Source organism: Cervus elaphus, chromosome 5 (assembly GCF_910594005.1).
Source record: "Cervus elaphus chromosome 5, mCerEla1.1, whole genome shotgun sequence".
Classification (NCBI taxonomy): Eukaryota; Metazoa; Chordata; class Mammalia; order Artiodactyla; family Cervidae; genus Cervus; species Cervus elaphus.
The window spans coordinates 42,350,826-42,371,946 of record NC_057819.1 but is presented as its reverse complement, the minus strand read 5'-3'; the positions used below and the strand labels follow the sequence as shown (position 1 = coordinate 42,371,946).

The window sequence follows — 21,121 nt, the reverse complement described above, 5'->3', positions numbered from 1 at the left end:
TGTCGATGTTCACTTTTGCTATCTCCTGTTTTAACGACTTCCAATTTGCCTTGATTTATGGACCTAACATTCCAGGTTCCTATGCAATATTGCTCTTTACAGCATTGGACCTTGCTTTCATCACCTGTCACAACCAGGTGGTGTTTTGCTTTGGCTCCATCTCTTCATTCTTTCTGGAGTTATTTCTCCACTTATCTCTAGTAGCATATTCGGCACTTACTGACCTGGGGAGTTCATCTGTCAGTGTCCTATCTTTTTGCCTTTTCATACTGTTCATGGGGTTCTCAAGGCAAGAGTACTGAAGTGGTTTGCCATTCCCTTCGCCAGTGGACCACGTTTTGTCAGAACTCTCCACCATGACCCATCCATCTTGGGTGGCCCTACATGGCATGCAGTCCATGGGGTTGCAAAGAGTTGGACACAACTGAGCAACTGAGCTGAACTAGGTTTGTCCTAGCTTTTCATCCAAGGAGCAGGCATCTTTTAATTTCATGACTGCAGTCACTGTCCACAGTGATTTTAGAGCCTAAGAAAATAAAGTCTCTCACTGTTTCCATTTTTTCCCCCTCTATTTGACATGAAGTGATGGGACTGGATGCCATGATCTTCGTTTTTTGAATGTTGTGTTTTAAGCCAGCTTTTTGACTCTGCTCCTTCATTTTCATTAAGCAGCTCTTTAGTTCCTCTTTGCTTTTTGCCATTAGGGTATTGTCATCTGCATATCTGAGGTTATTGATATTTCTCCTGGCAATCTTGATTCCAGGTTGAGCTTCATCCAGCTCAGCATTTGGCATGATATACTCTGTATATATATTAAATAAGTTGGGTGTCAGTATACAGCCTTAACATACTCCTTTCCCAATTTTGAACTAGTCTGTTGTTCCATGTCCATTTCTCACTGTTGCCTCTTGACCTGCATACAGGTTTCTCAGGAGGCAGGTAAGGTGGTTTGATATTCCCATCTCTTTAAGAATTAAAGAGTTAGTTACTAACAGTTAGTTACTAGGTTAATTTAAAAAATTGAAACCATGATGAGATGTCACAACATACCTTCCAGAGTGGTTAAAAGAAAACATAGCCCCAATGAAAAGTAAATACTGGAAAGTATGCAGAAAAAAGTGAATCAATCAGACATTGCTGGTGATACTGTGTGAAGAATTTTGTACTTTCTTCTAATTAGAAAGATGGTAATGATGACTATATGCGAGATAGCAAAAGAGACACAGATGTAAAGAACAGACTTTTGGACTCTTTGGGAAAAGGTGAGGGTAGGATGATTTGAGAGAATAGCATTGAAACATGTATATTATCATTTGTGAAATAGATCTCCAGTCCAGGTTCGATGCATGAGACAGGGTGCTCGGGGCTGGTGCACTGGTATGACCCTGAGGGATGGGATGGTGAGGAAGGTGGGAGGGGAGTTCAGGATGGGGAACACATGTACACCCATGGCTGATTCATGTCAATGTATGGCAAAAACCACTACAATATTGTAAAGTAATTAGCCTCCAATTAAAATAAATAAATTAAAAGTAAACATACAAGTCAGCCTTTGTATTCCTTTTCATTCATCATAGAGAAACCTAAATGAACCATAACAACCTAAATAGCCATTGTTTACTCAAAAACCTATACAGAAATATTTGTAGCAGTTTTGTTCATAATATCCCAAAATATGGATGAAACTGGAGCCTATTATACAGAGTGAAGTAAGTCAGAAATAAAAACACCAATACAGTATATTAACACAGATATATGGAATTTAGGAAGATGGTAACAATGACTATATATGCAAGACAACAGAAGAGACACAAATATAAAGAACAAACTTTTGAATTCTGTGGGAGAAGGCGAGGATGGGATGATTTGAGAGAATAGCGTTGACACATGTATATTACCATATGTGAAATCACCAGTCGAGGTTCAATGCATGAAACAGGGTGCTCAAAGCCCATACACTGGGACAACCCAAGTGGGATGGGATGGGGAGGGAGGTTAGAAGGGGGTTCAGGGTGGGGGACACATGTACACCCATGGATGGTTCATAATAGCCCCAAATGGGAAGCAACCACTGGTGAATGGTTAAACAAACCTTGGTACATACTTACCATGCACTATTGCTCTCAACTAAAAAGGAATTAATTTTTAATACATGTAAAAAAAATGCCCAGGAAATTATGCTGATAGGAAAAAAAAAAGACCAATAACAGAATATTACATACTTTATTGGTTCCTTTTTTTTTTATTTTTTTTAATTTTTTTTATTATTTTTTTTTATATTTTTTTTTATTGGTTCCTTTTATACAAGATTCTTGAAATAACATATAGATGGAGAACAAGTTAGCGGTTGTCAGAGTTCAGGGATGGGAATGGGTGGGACGTAGATGAGTGTTGCCCTAAAGGTACAACATGAAGGATCCTTGGGTTATGGACCTGTTCTGTGTTTTAACTTAATATCATTATTATGGAAGTTTTACTGTACTGTATTGTCTGCAGTTTTGCAAGATGTTACTGTTGGGGGAAAATTGGTAAAAAGCTATATGACAGTTCTCTATTATTTCTTTTTTAGTTGAAGTGTAATTGATACACAGTAACAATTATAATTCAGAGGTGTACATTTTTACCAATTCACAATTTTAAAAGTTATATTTCATTTATAGTTATAGTTATTATAAGTATTGATTGTCTTCCCAGTGCTGTACAGTATATCCCTTTTGCTTATTTTACACCTGATTTGTGCTTCATACTCTTCTGTTTCCCTATATTACTTCTTCCCCATCCTCTCTCCCTTCTGGTAACCATGATTTTTTTCTCTATATCTGTGAGTCTGCTTCTTTTAGGTTATATTCACTAGTTTGTTACATATTTCATATTCTACATATAAGTGATGTTGTAGAGTATTTGTCTTCCTTTGTCTGACTTATTTCACTTAGCATAATGCCCTCCAAGTCCACGTGCTGCTACTAACTTTGGGTTTTGTTTGTTCTTGTTTCTCTAATTGCTTTAGATATAAGGTTAGGTTGTTTTATCTGAGATTTTTGTTATTTCTTGAGGTAAGCTGCTATTACTATAAACATCCCTCTTAGAACTGTTCTTAAGGCATCGTGTAGATTTGGGGTGGTTCTGTTTTCATTTTCATTTGGTTCTAGGTATTTTTTGATTTCCTCTGATTTCTTTAGTGATAAATTAGTTTGGTAATATATTCTTTAGTCTCCATGTGTTTGTGATTTTTTTGCAGTTTTTTTTCCCCTGTATTTGATTTCGAATCTCATAGTATTGTGGTCAGAAAAGATGCTTGATATGGTTTCAGTTTTCTTAAATTTACCTAGGCTTATTTTGTGGCCTAGCTTGTGATCCATGCCAGAGAATATTTTATATACACTTGAAAAGATTGTGTGTATATATACCTTTATCATTTAAGTTCTGTTCTTCTGGTCTAATGTTTCATTGAAGTCCTGTGTTTCCTTATTGACTTTCTGTCTGGATGATCCATCCATGGACATAAGTAGTCCCCTACTATTATTGTGTTACTGTTGATTTCTCCTTTTATGTCCATTAATATTTGCCTTATATGTTGATGTGCTTGTATGTTGTGTGTGTGTATATGTACAGTTGTTATATTTTCTTGGATCAATCTCTTGATCATTATGTAGTGTCCTCCTTTGTCTCCTGCAATAGTCTTTAAGTCTTTTTTTCTGATATAGGTATTGCTACTATGGCTTTCTTTTGATTTTCATTTGCATTGAGTAGCTTTTTGATCCCTTTACTTTCAGTTTATGTGTGTCTCTAGGTCTTAAGTCTCTTGTAGGCAGAAAGTCTTGTTTTTTATCCACACACTATGTCTTTATTTAGAGCATTTAGTCCATTTACATTTAACATGGTTATTGATGTATATGTTCTTAATTATTTTGTTAATTGTTTTCTATTTGTTTTTACAGATCTTTTTTCCTTTTTTGTTCCCCTCTCTTGTGATTTGATGACTATCTTTAGTGTTACTTTTGAATTCCTTTTTCTTTTTTGTGTGTATAGCTATTATAGATTTTTGTTTTATGGCTATCATGAGGTTTTTGTATAGCAGTCCATATAAATATGTATGTGATTGTTTTGAGTTGCTGATGTTTTCATTTCAAATGCATTTTGAAAACCTTGTATTTGTACTCTTCTCCTCTCATGATTACTGTATTAGATATGATATTTTACATCTAATTATTTTATATATCCCTTAACTGCTTATTGTGGTTACAGATGATTTTACTACTTTTGTCTTTTAACCTCCCCACCAGGTTTGTGTGTGGATGATTTCCTGTCTTTACTACATGGTTGCCTTTTCTGGGAGCTTTTCTGTTAAGTAATTTTCTGGTTTCTAACTGTGGTCTTTTCTTTTTCATCTAGAGAAGTTCCTGTGTCATTTATTATAAAGCTGATTTGGTGGTGGAGAACTCTCTCAGCTTTTGCTTGTGTGTAAAGCTTTTGATCTCTCCAGCAAATCTGATCCAGAGCCTTGCTGGGTATAGTTTTTCTTGGTTGTAGGTTTTTCCCTTTCATCACTTTATTTTTTAGTTGGAGGAAAATTGCTTTACAGTGTTGTGATCATTTCTGCTGTACAACAGTGCAAATCAGCCATAATTATGGCCTTTCATCACTTTAAATATCATGCCATTCCCTTTTGACTTGCAGAGTTTTTGCTGAAACATCACTGCCCGTGTTATGGGCCTTCTGTTTCATATTATTTGTTGCTTTCCCTTGCTGTTTTTTAATATTCTCTCTTAATATATAACTTTTGTTGTTTTAATTGCAATATGTTTTGGTGTGTTCCTTTTGGGTTCATCCTTGATGGGATTCTCTGCACTTTCTAGACTTGGGTGATTATTTCATTCCTCAGGTTAGGGAAATTTTCACCTATTTGTTAAAATTTACTCAGATTTTTTATCTCTCTCTGCTCCTTCTAGGATCCCTATAATGCAAATATTAATGTGCTTGATGTTGTCCCAGAGGTCTCTTAAACTGTCCTTATTTCTTTTCATCACTTTTCTGTTCAGCAGCAGTGATTTCCAGCTCTCTGATCCATTTCTTTGTATCATCTAGTCTACTGTTGATTCCTTCTAGTGTATGTTTTGTTTCCATTATTGTATTCTTCATCTCTGTGTGGTTCTTTATATTTTGGAACTCTTTGTTACAGACGTCTGACTTCTTGCTTTGTACATCCATTCTCCTCCTGAATTCTTTGATCATCTTTATAATCATTACTCTGACCTTCCCTCAGGTAGATGCTTATCATAATGTCACTTATTTCTTTGGGATTTTATTTTTCCTTTGGCTGGAACATGTTCTTCTGCTGTCTCATTTTTCCTAAGTTGCTATTCAGATTTTTATGTATATGGTAGTTTTGTTACATTTCTTGACCTTGGAGAGTAGGAGAGGTATGTTGTGTCCCAGCAGCACACAACCCTCTCTCTCATCACTCAAGCTGTGTGTTCTAGGACTTGCCCCACCCAGTAGGGCTGTGTGGGTCCTTCTGGTGTGGCAGGCTGACCCTGTGGACGATTTGGTAGGTGTGGTTGGCCCCTAACCTGGATAGTTGCCAGGCACTGTGCTGTGTGGATGCTGCTGACTGCTGGTTAGTGGGGCCTAGTCACAGGTGGCTGGCTGCAGAGCCGTAGGGAGCTGTGGGGCTAGTGCTGGCTCACCGGTGGGCAGTGTCTGCATCCAGAAGACTCCGGGCTGTTGCTTCCCCACACTGGTGGTTGAAGCCAGGTCCTGGGGTTAGTGCCAGACCACTGGCAGGCAGAGCTCTGGGTCCTGGAGTCTGACTGAAGGATCCAGAGATCTCACACCTGCTGCCAGATGGGGTTGGTTACGATACAGTTGGGTATTTGCTTTGTGGTGTCTTGAAGTTTGCCTTGGCCTGCTTTGTGGCAGGACTGGGACCCATCTGATCCTAGGGTAGGGTTTTCCCTGATGTAGGCAGGCTAGATATGCACACTAAAGGACTGTGGTTCTCTTGCATCTCTTGTCTCACCTCTGGTGTGTGAGGCTGTTCTGGAGGCTAGTGTATGCTTCCTGGAGTTGAGAGTTGGTGCCCGCCCACTGGTGAGTGGAGCTGAGTCTTGGGTCTCTGAGGTGCAGTGCTATGTCTAGAGGCATGTCTAGAGGTGACTGTGTGCTCAGGAAGTCTTTAGGCAGCCTGTCTGCTGATGGGAGGGCTGTGACCTTGCCCAGTTAGTTGTTTGATGAAATGTGTCAGCATTGGTGCCTACAGCTTGTTGGGTGGGGTCAGCTCTCGGCACTGATGAGTTTGAGGGAAGATCTCAAGATGCTGGCCACCAACTGCAGTGTCCATGCAGTAGATAGCTCCCACTTATGTCTGCCACAGCCATCCTGCACCACTCCAGGAATTTTCCCAAGACAACCACGTTTGTCTCGTCCAGGCTTCTATCAATTTATTTCTTTTGCCCTTAAGAGTGAAGTCTTATTACCCTCAGTCCTTTGGATCTCCCAATATTAAGTCTCATTGGCCTTCAAAGCCAGATACTCTGGGAGCTCTTTTTCCTGGTTCAGGAATCCCCGGACTGGGGAGCCCAACGTGAGCCCTAGAACCCTCACTCCTGTGGGGGAAGTATTATATTATAATTTTGTTGCAGTGCAACAAAAGCAGTTCTAAGAGAGCAGATACACTGTGCTCAAGTGGGATTTATCATAGATTCTAGGATGGTTCAGCATTGGCAAATTAGTCAGTAAAATACACCATATTAACAAATTGAAGAATAGAAATCATATGATTATCTCAATGCAAAAAAAAAAACTTTTAAAGAAATTTAACATTCATTTATAAGAACTCTGAACAAAGTGTATATAGAGGAACACACTTATACCTGGTTAAGTCCATATTTGAAAACCCTGCAGCCAGTGTGGTACTTAGTGGTGAAAAACTGAAAGCATATCTGTCAGAGCAGCTATTATCAAAAATACTAGAAATAACAAGTGTTGGGTAGGATGTGCAATAAAGGGAACACATGCACAATGTTGGTAAAAATGTAGATTGGTACATTCACTGTGGAAAATGTATGGAGGCTCCTCTGAACATGGAGAATAGAATTACCATACAAACCAGCAATTCCACATCTGAGCATTTTCAAAGAAAGAAAAACACTAATTCTAAAGATATATGCGCCATTTTGTTATTGCAGCATTATTTGCAATAGCCAAGATACGGAAAAACCCTAACTGCCCATCAATAGATGAATGGATAAAGAAGATGTGGTACATATGTGCAATGGAATATTGTTGTTGCTTTAATAGCTAAATCATGTGCAACTCTTTGCAACCACATGGACAGAGGAGCCCACCAAGCTTCTCTGTCCATGGCATTTCCCAGGCAAGAATACTAGAGTGGTTACCATTTCCTTCTCCAGGGAATCTTCCTCACCCAGGGATTGAACCTGCACCTCCTTCATTGTCAGGTGGATTTTTTATTGCTGAACCACCAGGAAAGCCCAATGAAATATTCAGTTCAGTTCATTTCTGTCACTCAGTCCTGTCCGACTCTTTGCAGCCCCATGGACTGCAGCACATCAGGCTTCCCTGTCCATCACCAACTCCTGAACTTGCTCAAAATCATGTCCATTGAGTCGGTGATACTATCCAACCATTGCATCCTTTGTCATCCCCTTCTCCTCCTGCGTTCAGTCTTTCCCAGCATCAGGATCTTTTCCAGTGAGTCAGTTCTTCTCATCAGGTGGCCAAAGTATTGGAGTTTCAGCTTTAGCATCAGTCCTTTCAATGAATATTCAGGACCGATTTCCTTTAGGATGGACTGGTTGGGTCTCCTTACAGTCCAAGGACTCTCAAGAGTCTTCTCCAGCCCTGCAGTTCAAAAGCGTCAATTCTTCAGCGCTCAGCTTTCCTTAAGGTTCAACTCTCACATCCATACATGACTAGTGGAAAACCATAGCTTTGACTAGACGGACCTTTGTTGGCAAAGTAAAGTCTCTGCTTTTTAATATGCTGTCTAGGTTGGTCATAGCTTTTCTTCCAAGGAGCAAGTATCTTTTAATTTCATGGCTGCAGTCACCATCTGCAGTGATTTTTGGAATCCTCCCAAAACTAAAATCTCACTGTTTCCACTGTTTCCCCATCTATTTGCCTTGAAGTGATTGTACCAGATGCCATGATCTTAGTTTTCTGAATGTTGAGTTTTAAGCCAACTTTTTCACTCTTCTCTTTCACTTTTATCAAGAGGCTCTTTAGTTCTTCGCTTTTTGCCATAAGGGTGGTGTTGTCAGTGTATCTGAAGTTATTGATATTTCTCCTGGCAATCTTGATTCCAGCTTGTGCTTCCTCCAGCCTGGCAGTTAGCAAGATGTACTCTGTATATAAGTTAAATAAGCAGGGTGACACTATACAGCCTTGACGTACTCCTTTCTCAATTTGAAACCAGTCTGTTGTTTGTTATCTGATACTAACTGATGCTTCTTGGCTGGCATACAGATTTCTCAGGAGGCAGGTAAGGTGGTTTGATATTTCCATCTCCTTTACAATTTTCCACAGTTTGTTGTGACCCACACAGTCAAAAGCTTTGCAGTGGTCAACAAAGCTGAAGTAGATGTTTTTCTGCACTCTCTTGCTTTTTCAGTGATCCCACGGATCTTGGCAATTTGATCTCTGGTTCCTCTGCCTTATCTAAATCCAGCTTGAATCTCTAGAAGTTCATGATTAACACGTATTGTTGAAGCCTGGCTTGGAGAATTTTGAGCATTACTTTGCTAGTCTGTGAGATGAGTGCAATTGTGCGGTAGTTTGAACATTCTTTGGCATCTCCTTTCTTTGGGATTGGAATGAAAACTGACCTTTTCCAGTCCTGTGGCCACTGCTGAGTTTTCCAAATTTGCTGGCATATTGAGTGCAGCACTTTCACAGCATCATCTTTCAGGATTTGAAATAGCTCAACTGGAATTCCATCACCTCCACTAGCTTTGTTCATAGTGATGCTTCCTAAGGCCCACTTGACTTCACATTCCAGGATGTCTGGCTCTAGGTGAGTGATCACACCATCGTGATTATCTGGATCACGAAGATCTTTTTTGTATAATTCTTCTGTGTATTCTTGCCACCTCTTCTTAATATCTTCTGCTTCTGCTAGGTCCCTACCATTTCTGTCCTTTATTGAGCCCATCTTTGCATGAAATGTTCCCTTGGTATCTCTCATTTTCTTGAAGAGATCTCTAGTCTTTCCCATTCTATTGTTTTCCTCTGTTTCTTTGCATTGATCACTGAGGAAGGCTTTCTTATCTCTCCTTGCTGTTGTTTGAAACTCTGCATTCAAATGGGTATATCTTTCCTTTTCTCCTTTGTCTTTAGCTTCTCTTCCCTCAGCTATTTGTAAGGCCTCATCAGATGACCATTTTGCCTTTTTGCATTTTTCCCCTTGGGGATGGTCTGGATCACTGCCTCCTGTACAGTGTCACGAACCTCCATCCATAGTTCTTCAGGCACTCTATCTATCAGATCTAATCCCTTGAATGTATTTCTCACTTCCACTGTGTAGTCATAAGGGATTTGATTTAGCTCATACCTGAATGGTCTAGTGGTTTTCCCCTACTTTCTTCAACTTAAGTCTAAATTTGGCAATAATTAGTTCATAATCTGAGCCACAGCCAGTTCCCGGTCTTTTTGTTTGTTTGTTTTTTCTGACTATGTAGAACGTCTCCATCTTTGGCTACAGAGGATATAATCAGTCTGATTTCGGTATTGACCATCTGGTCGTGTCCATGTGTAGAGTCTTCTCTTGTGTTGTTGGTAGAGGGTGTTTGCTATGACCAGTGCGTTCTCTTGGCAAAACTCATTTAGCCTTTGCCCTGCTTCATTTTGTACTCCACGGCATCTCTTGTTTGTTACTCCAGGTATCTCTTGACCTCCTACTTTTGCATTCCAGTCCCCTGTGATGAAAAGGACATCTTTTTTGGGTGTTAGTTCTAGAAGGTCTTCTAGGTCTTAATAATCAGCCATAAGAAAAGAATGAAATCTCTGCATTTATGTTGACATGTATGGTCCTAGATGGTATTATACTTAGTGAAATAAGTCGGACAGAGAAGGACAAATTACTGTATCATTTCCCTTATATATGAAATCTTAAAACAGATGGATGAAAATGACAAAAGAGAAACACAGCCAGAGATGCAGAGAATAAACTGCTTGCCTGAAGGGAGGCAGGGTTGGGGCATGTTTGAAATAGGTATGGAACATTTAAGTTAACTTTCAAAATATATGACTCACAGAATGCAATATACAATGTGGAAAAAAGGGTCAATAATGTATCTTTGTCAGGTGATAGATGGTAACTAGACTTATTGTATAGGAAGGACCCACTGACAACAATGTTAATCTTAATTATATTGTACTTTATATCCCTAGGGATTCCCTGGTGGCTCAGATGGTAAAGCGTCTGCCCACAGTGTGGGAGACTTGGGTTCGATCCCTGGGTCAGGAAGATCCCCTGGAGAAGGAAATGGCAATCCACTCCAGTACTGTTGCCTGGAAAATCCCATGGACAGAGGAGCCTGGTAGTCTACAGTCCATGGGGTCGCAAAGAGTCGGACACGACTGAGTGACTTCACTTCTTTCTTTCTTTCTTTCTTTCTTTATACCCCTAGTACTTGTTTATCTTTTAAGTGGATCTTATAAATTGTGCCTTTTGACCAACTTCATCCATTTCTCCCTCCCCTTACACTGCACCTCTGGTAACCACAAATCATATCTGTTTTTCTGTATCTCATAATGGGCATTCCGACACAGGATGATGCCAGCAGTAGTGAGATAGTTGCTGGAGCAGCTCTCAGTTTCTGCTGGTTACTCATTTTCACAAGATAAGTACAGAAATGCCACTAAAAAAAAAGCAATGACAGGAAAACTACCTCTAATTTTTCCATTCCAATCCCTGCCTCCACTTACTGTTTCTGGTCCTTCTTGCCCATGTTATCCAGCCCACCTTCCTCCCCTGCCTCCCCAGTCTTTTAGCCCTCACTCTACTTCCCAGCGTTGTCCACCTCTTTCAGTGTTACGCTGTATCTGTTCCCCTCTTCTGACGAGTGTCATCTCTTCCTGCCACCTTACTTTAAGGAGTTTCGTTCCCAGATCTTCCCCCGGTCCTTCCAGACCATCCGTTTGCTGCCTTGTTCATCTTGCTCCTTGTTACTCACCCTTTCTTGATACTCCTGAATGTTTGTCCCTCCTCGTCTTTATTTCTAGCCCCGTGTGCTCTAGTCCTAATCAAAACTCCAGCCACCCCCAATCAGATCTGGAGATGCAGTTATATCTGGCGACTTGGTATACTCTATTTTCGGTCTTTATAATTGGTAGATTATAGAGAGAGTTTTCTAGGCTAACAGAAATTGTCTGTGAATGAGAACAGTGTTGCATCTTCCTTTTCAGCTTTAGGTCTCCAGCTCCCTGTCCCTGTAGCAGATTCCACTGATTGGAGCCTTTGGTACAACGTTGAATTTCAGCAGTGCTGATGAGCAGCCTTGTATTATTACTGAATCTTGTGCAGCGCTTCTGATGTTTCACTGTCAAGAATCGAAATCGATATAGGCTTTTGGTAGATATTCTTTATCAATTGAGAATTTTCTTCCTATTTCTAGTTTACCAAGAGTTTTATTATGTACAGGTGTTAACATTTAGTGAGAATTTTCAGCATCAATTATTTTTTCTTTCTCTTTTGTAATTGCAGTAACAGATTTTCTAAGGTTATAAAATTTTTAAATGTATTTAATTTTAAACTATTGTCAGTTGAGGCTCGAATGATATGAGAAAATAAAATTTTAAGATGCATTATTTTCTGTTACAGAAAGGTGTCTTCAAAGGAGATGGAGACGACACATTAGAAAACTCGGCAGGTGACCAAAGGTAAGGTTGAGTTACCAGAAAATATTTTCTTAATTATGTTTAATTATTGTTAAAACATTTTTTTTAGTCTTAGGATTGTTTGTCTTCTAGTCTGCTCTAATGAGGTTTAAATGACCTGTCATTGAATTGACAAGGGAAAAAAAGCTGCTATCATCATCTCTAAGAGTGGCTCTCAACTGGGTGATTTTGCTTCCCTTCCCTCCTCAAATACTTGACGATGTCTGCTAACAGTTTTGCTTGTCACTGTTGTGGAGGGCAAGGGCACTGGTATCTAACGGGCAGAGGCCAGTAATGCTGCTAAACATCCTACAGTGCATAGGTCAGCCCCTATAATAAAAAAAAATTATTCAGCTTGAAATATTAATTGAGCTAAGGCTCTGAGAATCTCTGGTTTAGGAAAAAGGTAACGTATTGATTGCTATGGAGAAAATTAATATAAAAGTTTTGATGGCGGAAATTAACATACAAGTTCTGATGTTTATTTATCTCATGTTATATATTTATTAAACTAGATTAAACAGAATATGCATCTTTCTAACTTTGCATTTTTTCTTAGCTTTTTAGTTCCTCTTATAACTGAGAATGATAAGCATTTGGAAGAACTAAATGGTCAGCTGAAATATTATCAGGTATGAAATCATAGGTATTAACCCTTTGGTAATATTTTCTTTAAAAAAAGAAAAAGTAAATAGACATTGTTTCTTCAAATATCCTTTGATAAGGAAGAAGACATTTACCTATACTCAATTTACAGCATTGTGTTAGTTTCAAGTGTCCAGCAAACTGATTCTGTCATCCACATTTATGTGTTTGTGTATATATGTGTATTCCTTCTCAGACTATTTGCCATTATAAGTTATTATAAGAAACTGAATCTAGTTCCCGGTTCTGTACAGTAGGTCCTTGTTGTTTGTTTTATATATAATAGTGTATATCTATAAACACCTGTATCTGTAATTCCCTATATAGTCTGTATCTATAAACCCCTAATTTATCCCTCTTCCCTCTTTCCCTTTTGGCAACCATAAGCTTGTTTTCTATGTCAGTGAGTCTGTTTCTGTTAATTTGTATTAATTTTTGATTCCACATATGAGTGATATTGTATGATATTTGTCTTTCTCTGACTTAGTTTTCTTAGATGTTAATTTCTAAGACCATCCATGTTGCTGCAAATGCATTATTTCATTCTGTATGGCTTGAGTAATATTCCATTGTGTATATGTGTGTTTACACATATATGTGTGTGTATGTGTTTATATATATCACACATCTTTTTTATCTGTTCATGTGTTAATAGATACTTATGTTGCTCCCAAGTCTTGGATGTTGCAGATTGTGCTGCTATGAACATTGGGGTGCATATATCTTTTTGAATTAGAGTTTTAGAATTAGTATTTTTTGGACTATGCCCAGGAATGGGATTGTTGGATCACATGGTAATTCTGCTTTCTATTTTTAAAGGAACCTCTATAATGTTTTCTTGCCGTGTGGGGACACCCAAGACGGACGGGTCATGGTGTAGAGGTCTGACAGAATGTGGTCCACTGCAGAAGGGAATTGCAAACCATTTCAGTATTCTTGCCTTGAAAACCCCATGAACAATATGAGAAGGCAAAATGATACTGAAAGAGGAACTCCCCAGGTCCGTAGGTGCCCAATATGGAGATCAGTGGAGAAAGAACTCCAGAAAGAATGAAGGGATGGAGCCAAAGCAAAAACAATACCCAGTTGTGGATGGGACTGGTCATAGAAGCAAGGTCCAATGCTATAAAGAGCAATATTGCATAGGATCCTGGAATGTTAGGTCCATGAATCAAGGCAAATTGGAAGTGGTCAAACAGGAGATGGCAAGAGTGAATGTTGACATTCTAGGAATCAGCGAACTAACGTGGACTGGAATGGGTGAATTTAACTCAGATGACTATTATATCTACTACTGTGGGGAGGAATCCCTTAGAAGAAATGGAGTAGCCATCATGGTCAACAAAAGAGTTTGAAATGCAGTACTTGGATGCAATCTCAAAAATGACAGAATGATCTCATTCATTTCCAAGGCAAACCATTCAATATCATGGTAATCCAAGCCTATGCCCCAACCAGTAACGCTGAAGAAGCTGAAGTTGAATGCTTCTATGAAGACCCACAAGACCTTCTAGAACTAACACCCAAAAAAGATGTCCTTTTCATTATAGGGGACTGGAATGCAAAAGTAGGAAATCAAGAAACACCTGGAGTAACAGGCAAATTTGGCCTTGGAGTACAGAATGAAGCAGGGCAAGGGCTAATAGAGTTTTGCCAAGAGAACACACTGGTCATAGCAAACACCCTCTTCCAACAACACAGGAGAAGACTCTACACATGGACATCACCAGATGGTCAACACCGAAATCAGACTGGTTATATTCTTTGCAGCGAAAGATTGAGAAGCTCTATACAGTCAGCAAAAACAAGACCGGGAGCTGACGTTGGCTCAGATCATGAACTCCTTATTGTCAAATTCAGACTTAAATTGAAGAAAGTAGGGAAAACAACTAGACCATTCAGGTATGACGTAAATCAAATCCCTTATTGATTATACAGTGGAAGTGAGAAATAGATTTAAAGGACTAGATCTGATAGAGTGCCTGATGAACTATAGACGGAAGTTTGTGACATTGTACAGGAGACAGGGATCAAGACCATCCCCATGGAAAAGAAATGCAAAAAGGCAAAATGCCTGTTGAGGAGGCCTTACAAATAGCTGTGAGAAGAAGAGAAGTGAAAAGCAAAGGAGAGAAGGAAAGATGTTCCCATTTGAATGCAGAGTTCCAAAGAATAGCAAGGAGAGATTAGAAAGCCTTCCTCAGCGATCAGTGCAAAGAAATAAAGGGAAAAAAAGAATGGGAAAGACTAAAGATCTCTTCAAGAAAATGAGAGATACCAAGGGAACATTTCATGCAAAGATGGGCTCAATAAAGGACAGAAATGGTAGGGACCTAGCAGAAGCAGAAGATATTAAGAAGAGGTGGCAAGAATACACAGAAGAATTATACAAAAAAGATCTTCGTGATCCAGATAATCACGATGGTGTGATCACTCACCTAGAGCCAGACATCCTGGAATGTGAAGTCAAGTAGGCCTTAGGAAGCATCACTATGAACAAAGCTAGTGGAGGTGATGGAATTCCAGTTGAGCTATTTCAAATCCTGAAAGATGATGCTGTGAAAGTGCTGCACTCAATATGCCAGCAAATTTGGAAAACTCAGCAGTAGCCACAGGACTAGAAGAGGTCAGTTTTCATTCCAATCCCAAAGAAAGGAGATGCCAAAGAATGTTCAAACTACCACACAATTGCACTCATCTTACACACTAGTAAAGTAATGCTTAAAATTCTCCAAGCCAGGCTTCAGCAATACGTGAACCGTGAACTTCCAGATGTTCAAGCTGGTTTTAGAAAAGGCAGAGAAACCAGCGACTAAATTGCCAACATCCGCTGGATCATTGAAAAAGCAAGAGAGTTCCAGAAAAACATCTATTTCTGCTTTATTGACTATGCCAAAGCCTTTGCCTGTGTGGATCACCATGAACTGTGGAAAATTCTGAAAGAGATGGGAATACCAGACCACCTGACCTGCCTCTTGAGAAACCTATATGCAGGTCAGGAAGCAACAGTTATAACTGGACATGGAGCAACAGACTGGTTCCAAATAGGAAAAGGAGGACGTCAAGGCTGCATATTGTCACCCTACTTATTTAACTTATATGCAGCGTACATCATGAGAAACGCTGGGCTGGAAGAAGTACAAGCTGGAATCAAGATTGCCGATAGAAATATCAATAACCTTAGATATGCAGATGACACCACCCTTATGTCAGAAAGTGAAGAGAACTAAAGAGCCTCTTGAAAATGAAAGAAGAGAGTGAAAAAGCTGGCTGTAAACTCAACATTCAAAAAACTAAGATCATGGCATCTGGTCCCATCACTTCAGGGCAAGTAGACGGGAAACATGGAAACAGTGACAGACTATATTCTTGGGCTCCAGGATCACTGCAGATGGTGACTGCAGCCATGAAATCAAAAGACGTATGCCCCTTGGAAGAAAAGCTTTAATCAACCTAGACAGTGTATTAAAAATCAGAGACGTGACTTTGCCGACAAAGGCCCGTCTGGTCAAAGCTGTGGTTTTCCACTAGTCATGTATGGATGTGAGAGTTGAACTATAAGGAAAGCTGAGCGCCGAAGAATTGATGCTTTTATTTTTAGGATCTCTCTCTCTCTTCAGTCGCTAAGTCATGTCTGACTCTTGCAACCTTGTGGACTGTAGCCTGCCAGGCTCCGCTGTCTGGGGGATTCTCCAGGGAAGAATACTGGTGTGGGTTGCCATTTCCTTCTCCAGTTTTTAGGATAGTGAGCCTAAAGTTTCTGCTGAATTCACTCTCTCAAAATTAATGACTTGTGGTTTGTTAGTTGTAAAATAGAATATCTAGTTTCTAGAAATTAAACTTAAATTTTCAATTTTTTCTATAATCAGTCTGACTCATTTATCTCTTTAATCTGCTAGTTTACTAAGATATTTAACTTCATTTTTCCATTTGTCATTCTCAATCTAAAAGTGATTACTGGATTAATTTCAAAGAGGTAGGTGTAGCAGAATGCCCAAGGGTCTGTGATAAGAATAGTTGCTACATTTAGGGAGAAAAAAGATGTTGACAGCTACTTCTAAGAACACTTGCTCACATAGATATTATTGATTAGCAGTAGTCTTTATGGTTTATTTTAGTGACCCAGTCAAAAAATAATGTTATCTCAAAAGCAGGAAAATTTTCTTAATAATTCTCTATGTGAAAGATTTTCTTCCAGAAAATGTAAATAATTGGGGAAATTTTGATGATAAGAAAGATACTGCTGAATTTTATTTCCTTCCAACTCTTAAATATTTTGCAATATTTTACAGTAAAAAATCTTTAGCATTACTATAATAATTTACCCTGAATCCATATTAATGCATATACCCCACCTGATTATTTGAATAATGTTTTTCAAGATACACTAACATTTTTGAAAATTTTAAAGAATTAAAAAATACAAAGCAAGAATAATTGCTACAATAAAGTCCAAACCTCTTAGTTAGCATGACATTCAAGACCTGCCACCTGCCTTTCCAATTTTACCTCTCATTGCTTCGCTCCATGTATGGTCAGTTCTCAATTATCTGGTAGTGAATTCATTCATTTTTATTTAATTGTGATTCAGGCACAGCAGGGAGCTGGGAAAGGTTCACCTTTCAAGCCAACTTTGTAGTTATAATTGGCTGTTACTGGTTTCCTAGACCAAGCTGCCTTGAGCTTTCTCAGGAAGAGAGAAAGGCTTGGAGCTCTGCCTGTTCCACCCTGCCCTTGCCAGGTTCACTCCAGGCTTGGCACTTCTCCTTTAGCTGTGGGTACCCAACCAAGACTAATGGGCAGATCATGAGTTGATTGCAGTTTTGTTTTAAGTATGGTTTTACATGGCCTCCTTCCTGATCTCCATTTGCTCATTTACTCTTATTGAGAACTGACGACTCTGACTGTGTTGGCTAATATTTTTTGCTTCTTTGCTTTTACTCATATTTCACCCTGCTCGAAATGTCCTTCCTTTTCTGTTGAAATCTTACAATCCCTTTAACCCCTCAGAAAAAATTAGAAATACCTTCATTTCATTCCCTTTTCAATATGTATTTTATTCTTACTGGTATTTTAATTGGTGATTTTATTATTATTTTTTTAACTATATTTCCTACTACTGTGTGTATTATTAACCACATTGGTTTACTGTAGCAGCCTTGTATATGCAAAGAGATTAATACATAATAATTATATTAATTATATTAACAATTATTAATAATTAATAAATAACAACTAATAAAAGAGGTCAATCAGAGACTGAATGAATTATTGCTAAAGAAGATCTTTATTTGCTTTTTTTCACCATTGACATTTTACTTTTCAAAATTTAAGCACACTTATATGGACTTCCACCTAAAGTAGGATGAAACAAGACATATAGTCAAGGTCTAGGGATCATCTAGTATTTCTTACAGTGACATATTGAGGAATATGTTTCATCTCTTTTACTATAAGCATCTATAAATCTTACAAATTATTTATAAATATTTATTAATATATTACATAAGAAAGTTTTATTTATATTCAGAATATTCTCTATATCATTAAAATATCTAATATTTATTGTTAGAAGTGAAGAATAATTATTTCTTATCTATAGACTAGTGTCACCGATTGCTTGCATATGAAAGAACTGTTAATATAGATCTAATTGTCTTGAAGATGTTTTCCTACAGCTATATTTTATTCTTTCAGAAACAGATGGGTGAGATGAAACTACAGTTTGAAAATGTCGTCAAGGAAAATGAAAGGTAGATCAATTAACTGTTATTTTATTTTTGTCTTAGGTAACTTTTATTGTTACTTGGTATTTATTCATTTAGTATCCTGGTTATGAATGTGGGCTCTGGGGCCTGATGTCCTCTTTGACTCCTGGCTCCGTTGCTTTCTAGGTATGTGACCTTGGACAGTTACTTAACCTCTTTGTGCTTTTCCTCATCTATAAATGGGAGATAATAGCAGAACCTGTTTCATAGAGCTGACTATAAAGGACAAAGTAACTGCTTAAAATAGGGTATATAATAAACACTTTATAAATGTTAGCCATCATTAGTAGTAGAATAGCATGTAATATATAAATACGTTAGGAAACATACCAATAAAAAGAAAGCCTGTCAGCCCACCATCCATTTAAGAGCTAAAATGTTATCAATACTGGTGCACCTATCCATGTTTTCTTTCCCTACGTCATCCCTCTCCTTCCCTCTGCCAGCAGTTAATACTCTCTTGAAATTTTATCATTCCCTTGCTTTTTAAATTTTTATAGATATATCTATGCCTAATGATATACTATTTTTATGTTTTTTTAAAAACTTATATAAAACAGTATTATTTAGTCTTCTGAGACATACTTTTTTTCACTCCGTATCATGCACAGATAGAAGAATTTCAAGGGATGAAATTGCTGGGCCATAGGCCATGTGGTATTCAATTCTGCAATATATTGCCAGTTTAATTTCCAAAGTGGCTATACCAATTTTCATCCCACAAGTGACATTTATGAGTTTTTATTGATCCATATCTTTCATCAACACTTGCCCTTACCAGGTTTCTTAATTTTTATTATTTTGAGTCCTAAATAGTATTTCATTGTGGTTTTAATTTGCATTTTCTGACTCCCGAAATGTTCAACCATTTTTCATGTATTTCCTTACCCATGTGATTTCTCATGAAATGCACATTCATTCTTTTTCCCATTTTCTATTTGTTTATCTTTCCCTTAGTAAATTTATATAATCTGTATTGTCAGTATTTGTTGGTGTGCCAGTCAGTGTTAACCATAACCATTGTAGGCATTTCAAACAAATAAGAGATTTAGTAACTTTCAGTTAAAATGTAGGTAAGATCATTGGTTTTAGAGTCATACCATAGAGGCTGAGATGCTGTGTTCAGGAATTTATGCTGCTATAGCCACCACTACAACATCATTTTCATGAAGCTGAAAACTTGACACTGAAAAGTGGACTATGGGTTGCTGATTTCAAGAGCACTCAAGTCTGCCAGTTTTGCTTGCCATCTATCATACCTACAGGAAAATATTCTCAGCTCACTTCTACCTTCCATATCCCCCTCAAGTGCCTCTCACTGCTGAAACTAATCCCATACAGCACACCAGCTGCAAGGAAATTTGGGAAATACAGTTTTAGAATTTTAATTACTATAAAAGATGCTAGAAAATGGAAAGGGATGAGAATGAATAATGAGTGCCAGTGGCCCATTTGTTGTGTTAGACAATAGGTGCATTTCAGATTCCTGTTTCCAGGTTGTGATACGTTTGATCAACAGAATTTTATTTTTCTAAAATCTTGAGGTAGTTGAATATATCTATCTTTTCTCTTATGGTTGTTGATCTTTGTGTCTCTAACAAATCCTTTCAGCTTGTGGTCATAAAGATCTTCTCACACGTTTTCTTTTAAAAATGTTCAGGGTTAATCTATTCCAAGTTTAACTTTTGAAGATTATGTAACTGGACTGAGATCTGATAGAACTTTTGTTGTTGACATAAAACTAAACCAAAAAAATTAAGAAATCTTTTTAAAGTTTGGCATTCCTTTGTTTGCATTCTTCTATGTAAATCTCTTAACTAGATTTTCCATTTTTCTCATTTATTTCTGGTTTTTCCCATGAAAAGTTTTCTAACTTTTTTATGATGCACTGTTGTTTTTCACAATAATTATGAGACAGACTGTGATCTTCCTAGTAAAGAGTATTACTAAGATTTTTGAATCACCAGTATATGTAAGTAAAGTTTGTATTTTAATGTTTTGAGGATAATACGGTGTTACATGAATGAGACAATGATTTAGTCGTTTCCTTTATTTGACCCCGTACTCTTCCTTTTATGTCCAGGTCTTTGAAACCAGTCCTCTAAAAATCTGCCTTTACTGTTTTAATAGTGCTGCAGTCGTGGCTCATAAATGTATTTATTCTGAGTATAAGAGGGAAATGAGGAAAAATGGATCCTGAGCTTGTTAAAAGGCACTTTAAATAACTCAGTGTTATCAGGTTTTAAAGTAAACTCTGTCTTTCGGGCAGTATCCTGCTTTCAATTAAGCATTGCTGTTAAGGGCTGCAAAATCAAAGAGTGTATCGTTTAAGGAGCGTGTTTTGGATATGACCAGGTCAGAGTAACGGAGGCTGGCCGTGGCTTGGGTCATACAGGAGTAGGCAGTTCCACGTTTTGGGTTTGGGAAACATTCTACTGCATTGTATACAGCTGAATATTACCTAGGAATTGATTACAAATAGACAATAGTGAAGTCATTTTATGAGACTTAGGAAGAGGTGAAAAAAATATTCGTTATATCATCCTCATTTTTAGTCTATTCCTTGAAATGCAATTCATGTGGAGAATATACTAGTTTTTATTTTGTTTTTGTCTTATTTTCTTCAGTATCATATTTCCTTCTCATAACTTGCCAGAGGAAGGAAATTGGGTTATATAGTGAGTAAATATATGTACAGCACTGTCTGGCACTAAGTAAATACTACTTTTTATTGTTATTATTTTTTATTTTATTATTGAGGATTTGAAAGACAATCATTGCCTCTGTAAGAGCTATTTTCCCCTTCTTTC

At 37.9% G+C, this 21,121-nt stretch overlaps 1 protein-coding gene across 3 annotated transcripts in view; it reads left to right on the top strand.

Annotated features, from left to right (window-relative positions):
* SCLT1 (sodium channel and clathrin linker 1) overlaps nucleotides 1-21,121 on the top strand; it is a 223,066-nt gene that overhangs the window by 22,957 nt on the left and 178,988 nt on the right. For all 3 annotated transcript variants that reach the window (XM_043902420.1, XM_043902419.1, XM_043902418.1), the window contains exons 3-5: nucleotides 11,843-11,901; nucleotides 12,458-12,530; nucleotides 18,241-18,296. In XM_043902420.1, the coding sequence (XP_043758355.1) occupies nucleotides 11,843-11,901; nucleotides 12,458-12,530; nucleotides 18,241-18,296 (188 nt within the window). The remainder of the gene's footprint in view (nucleotides 1-11,842; nucleotides 11,902-12,457; nucleotides 12,531-18,240; nucleotides 18,297-21,121) is intronic.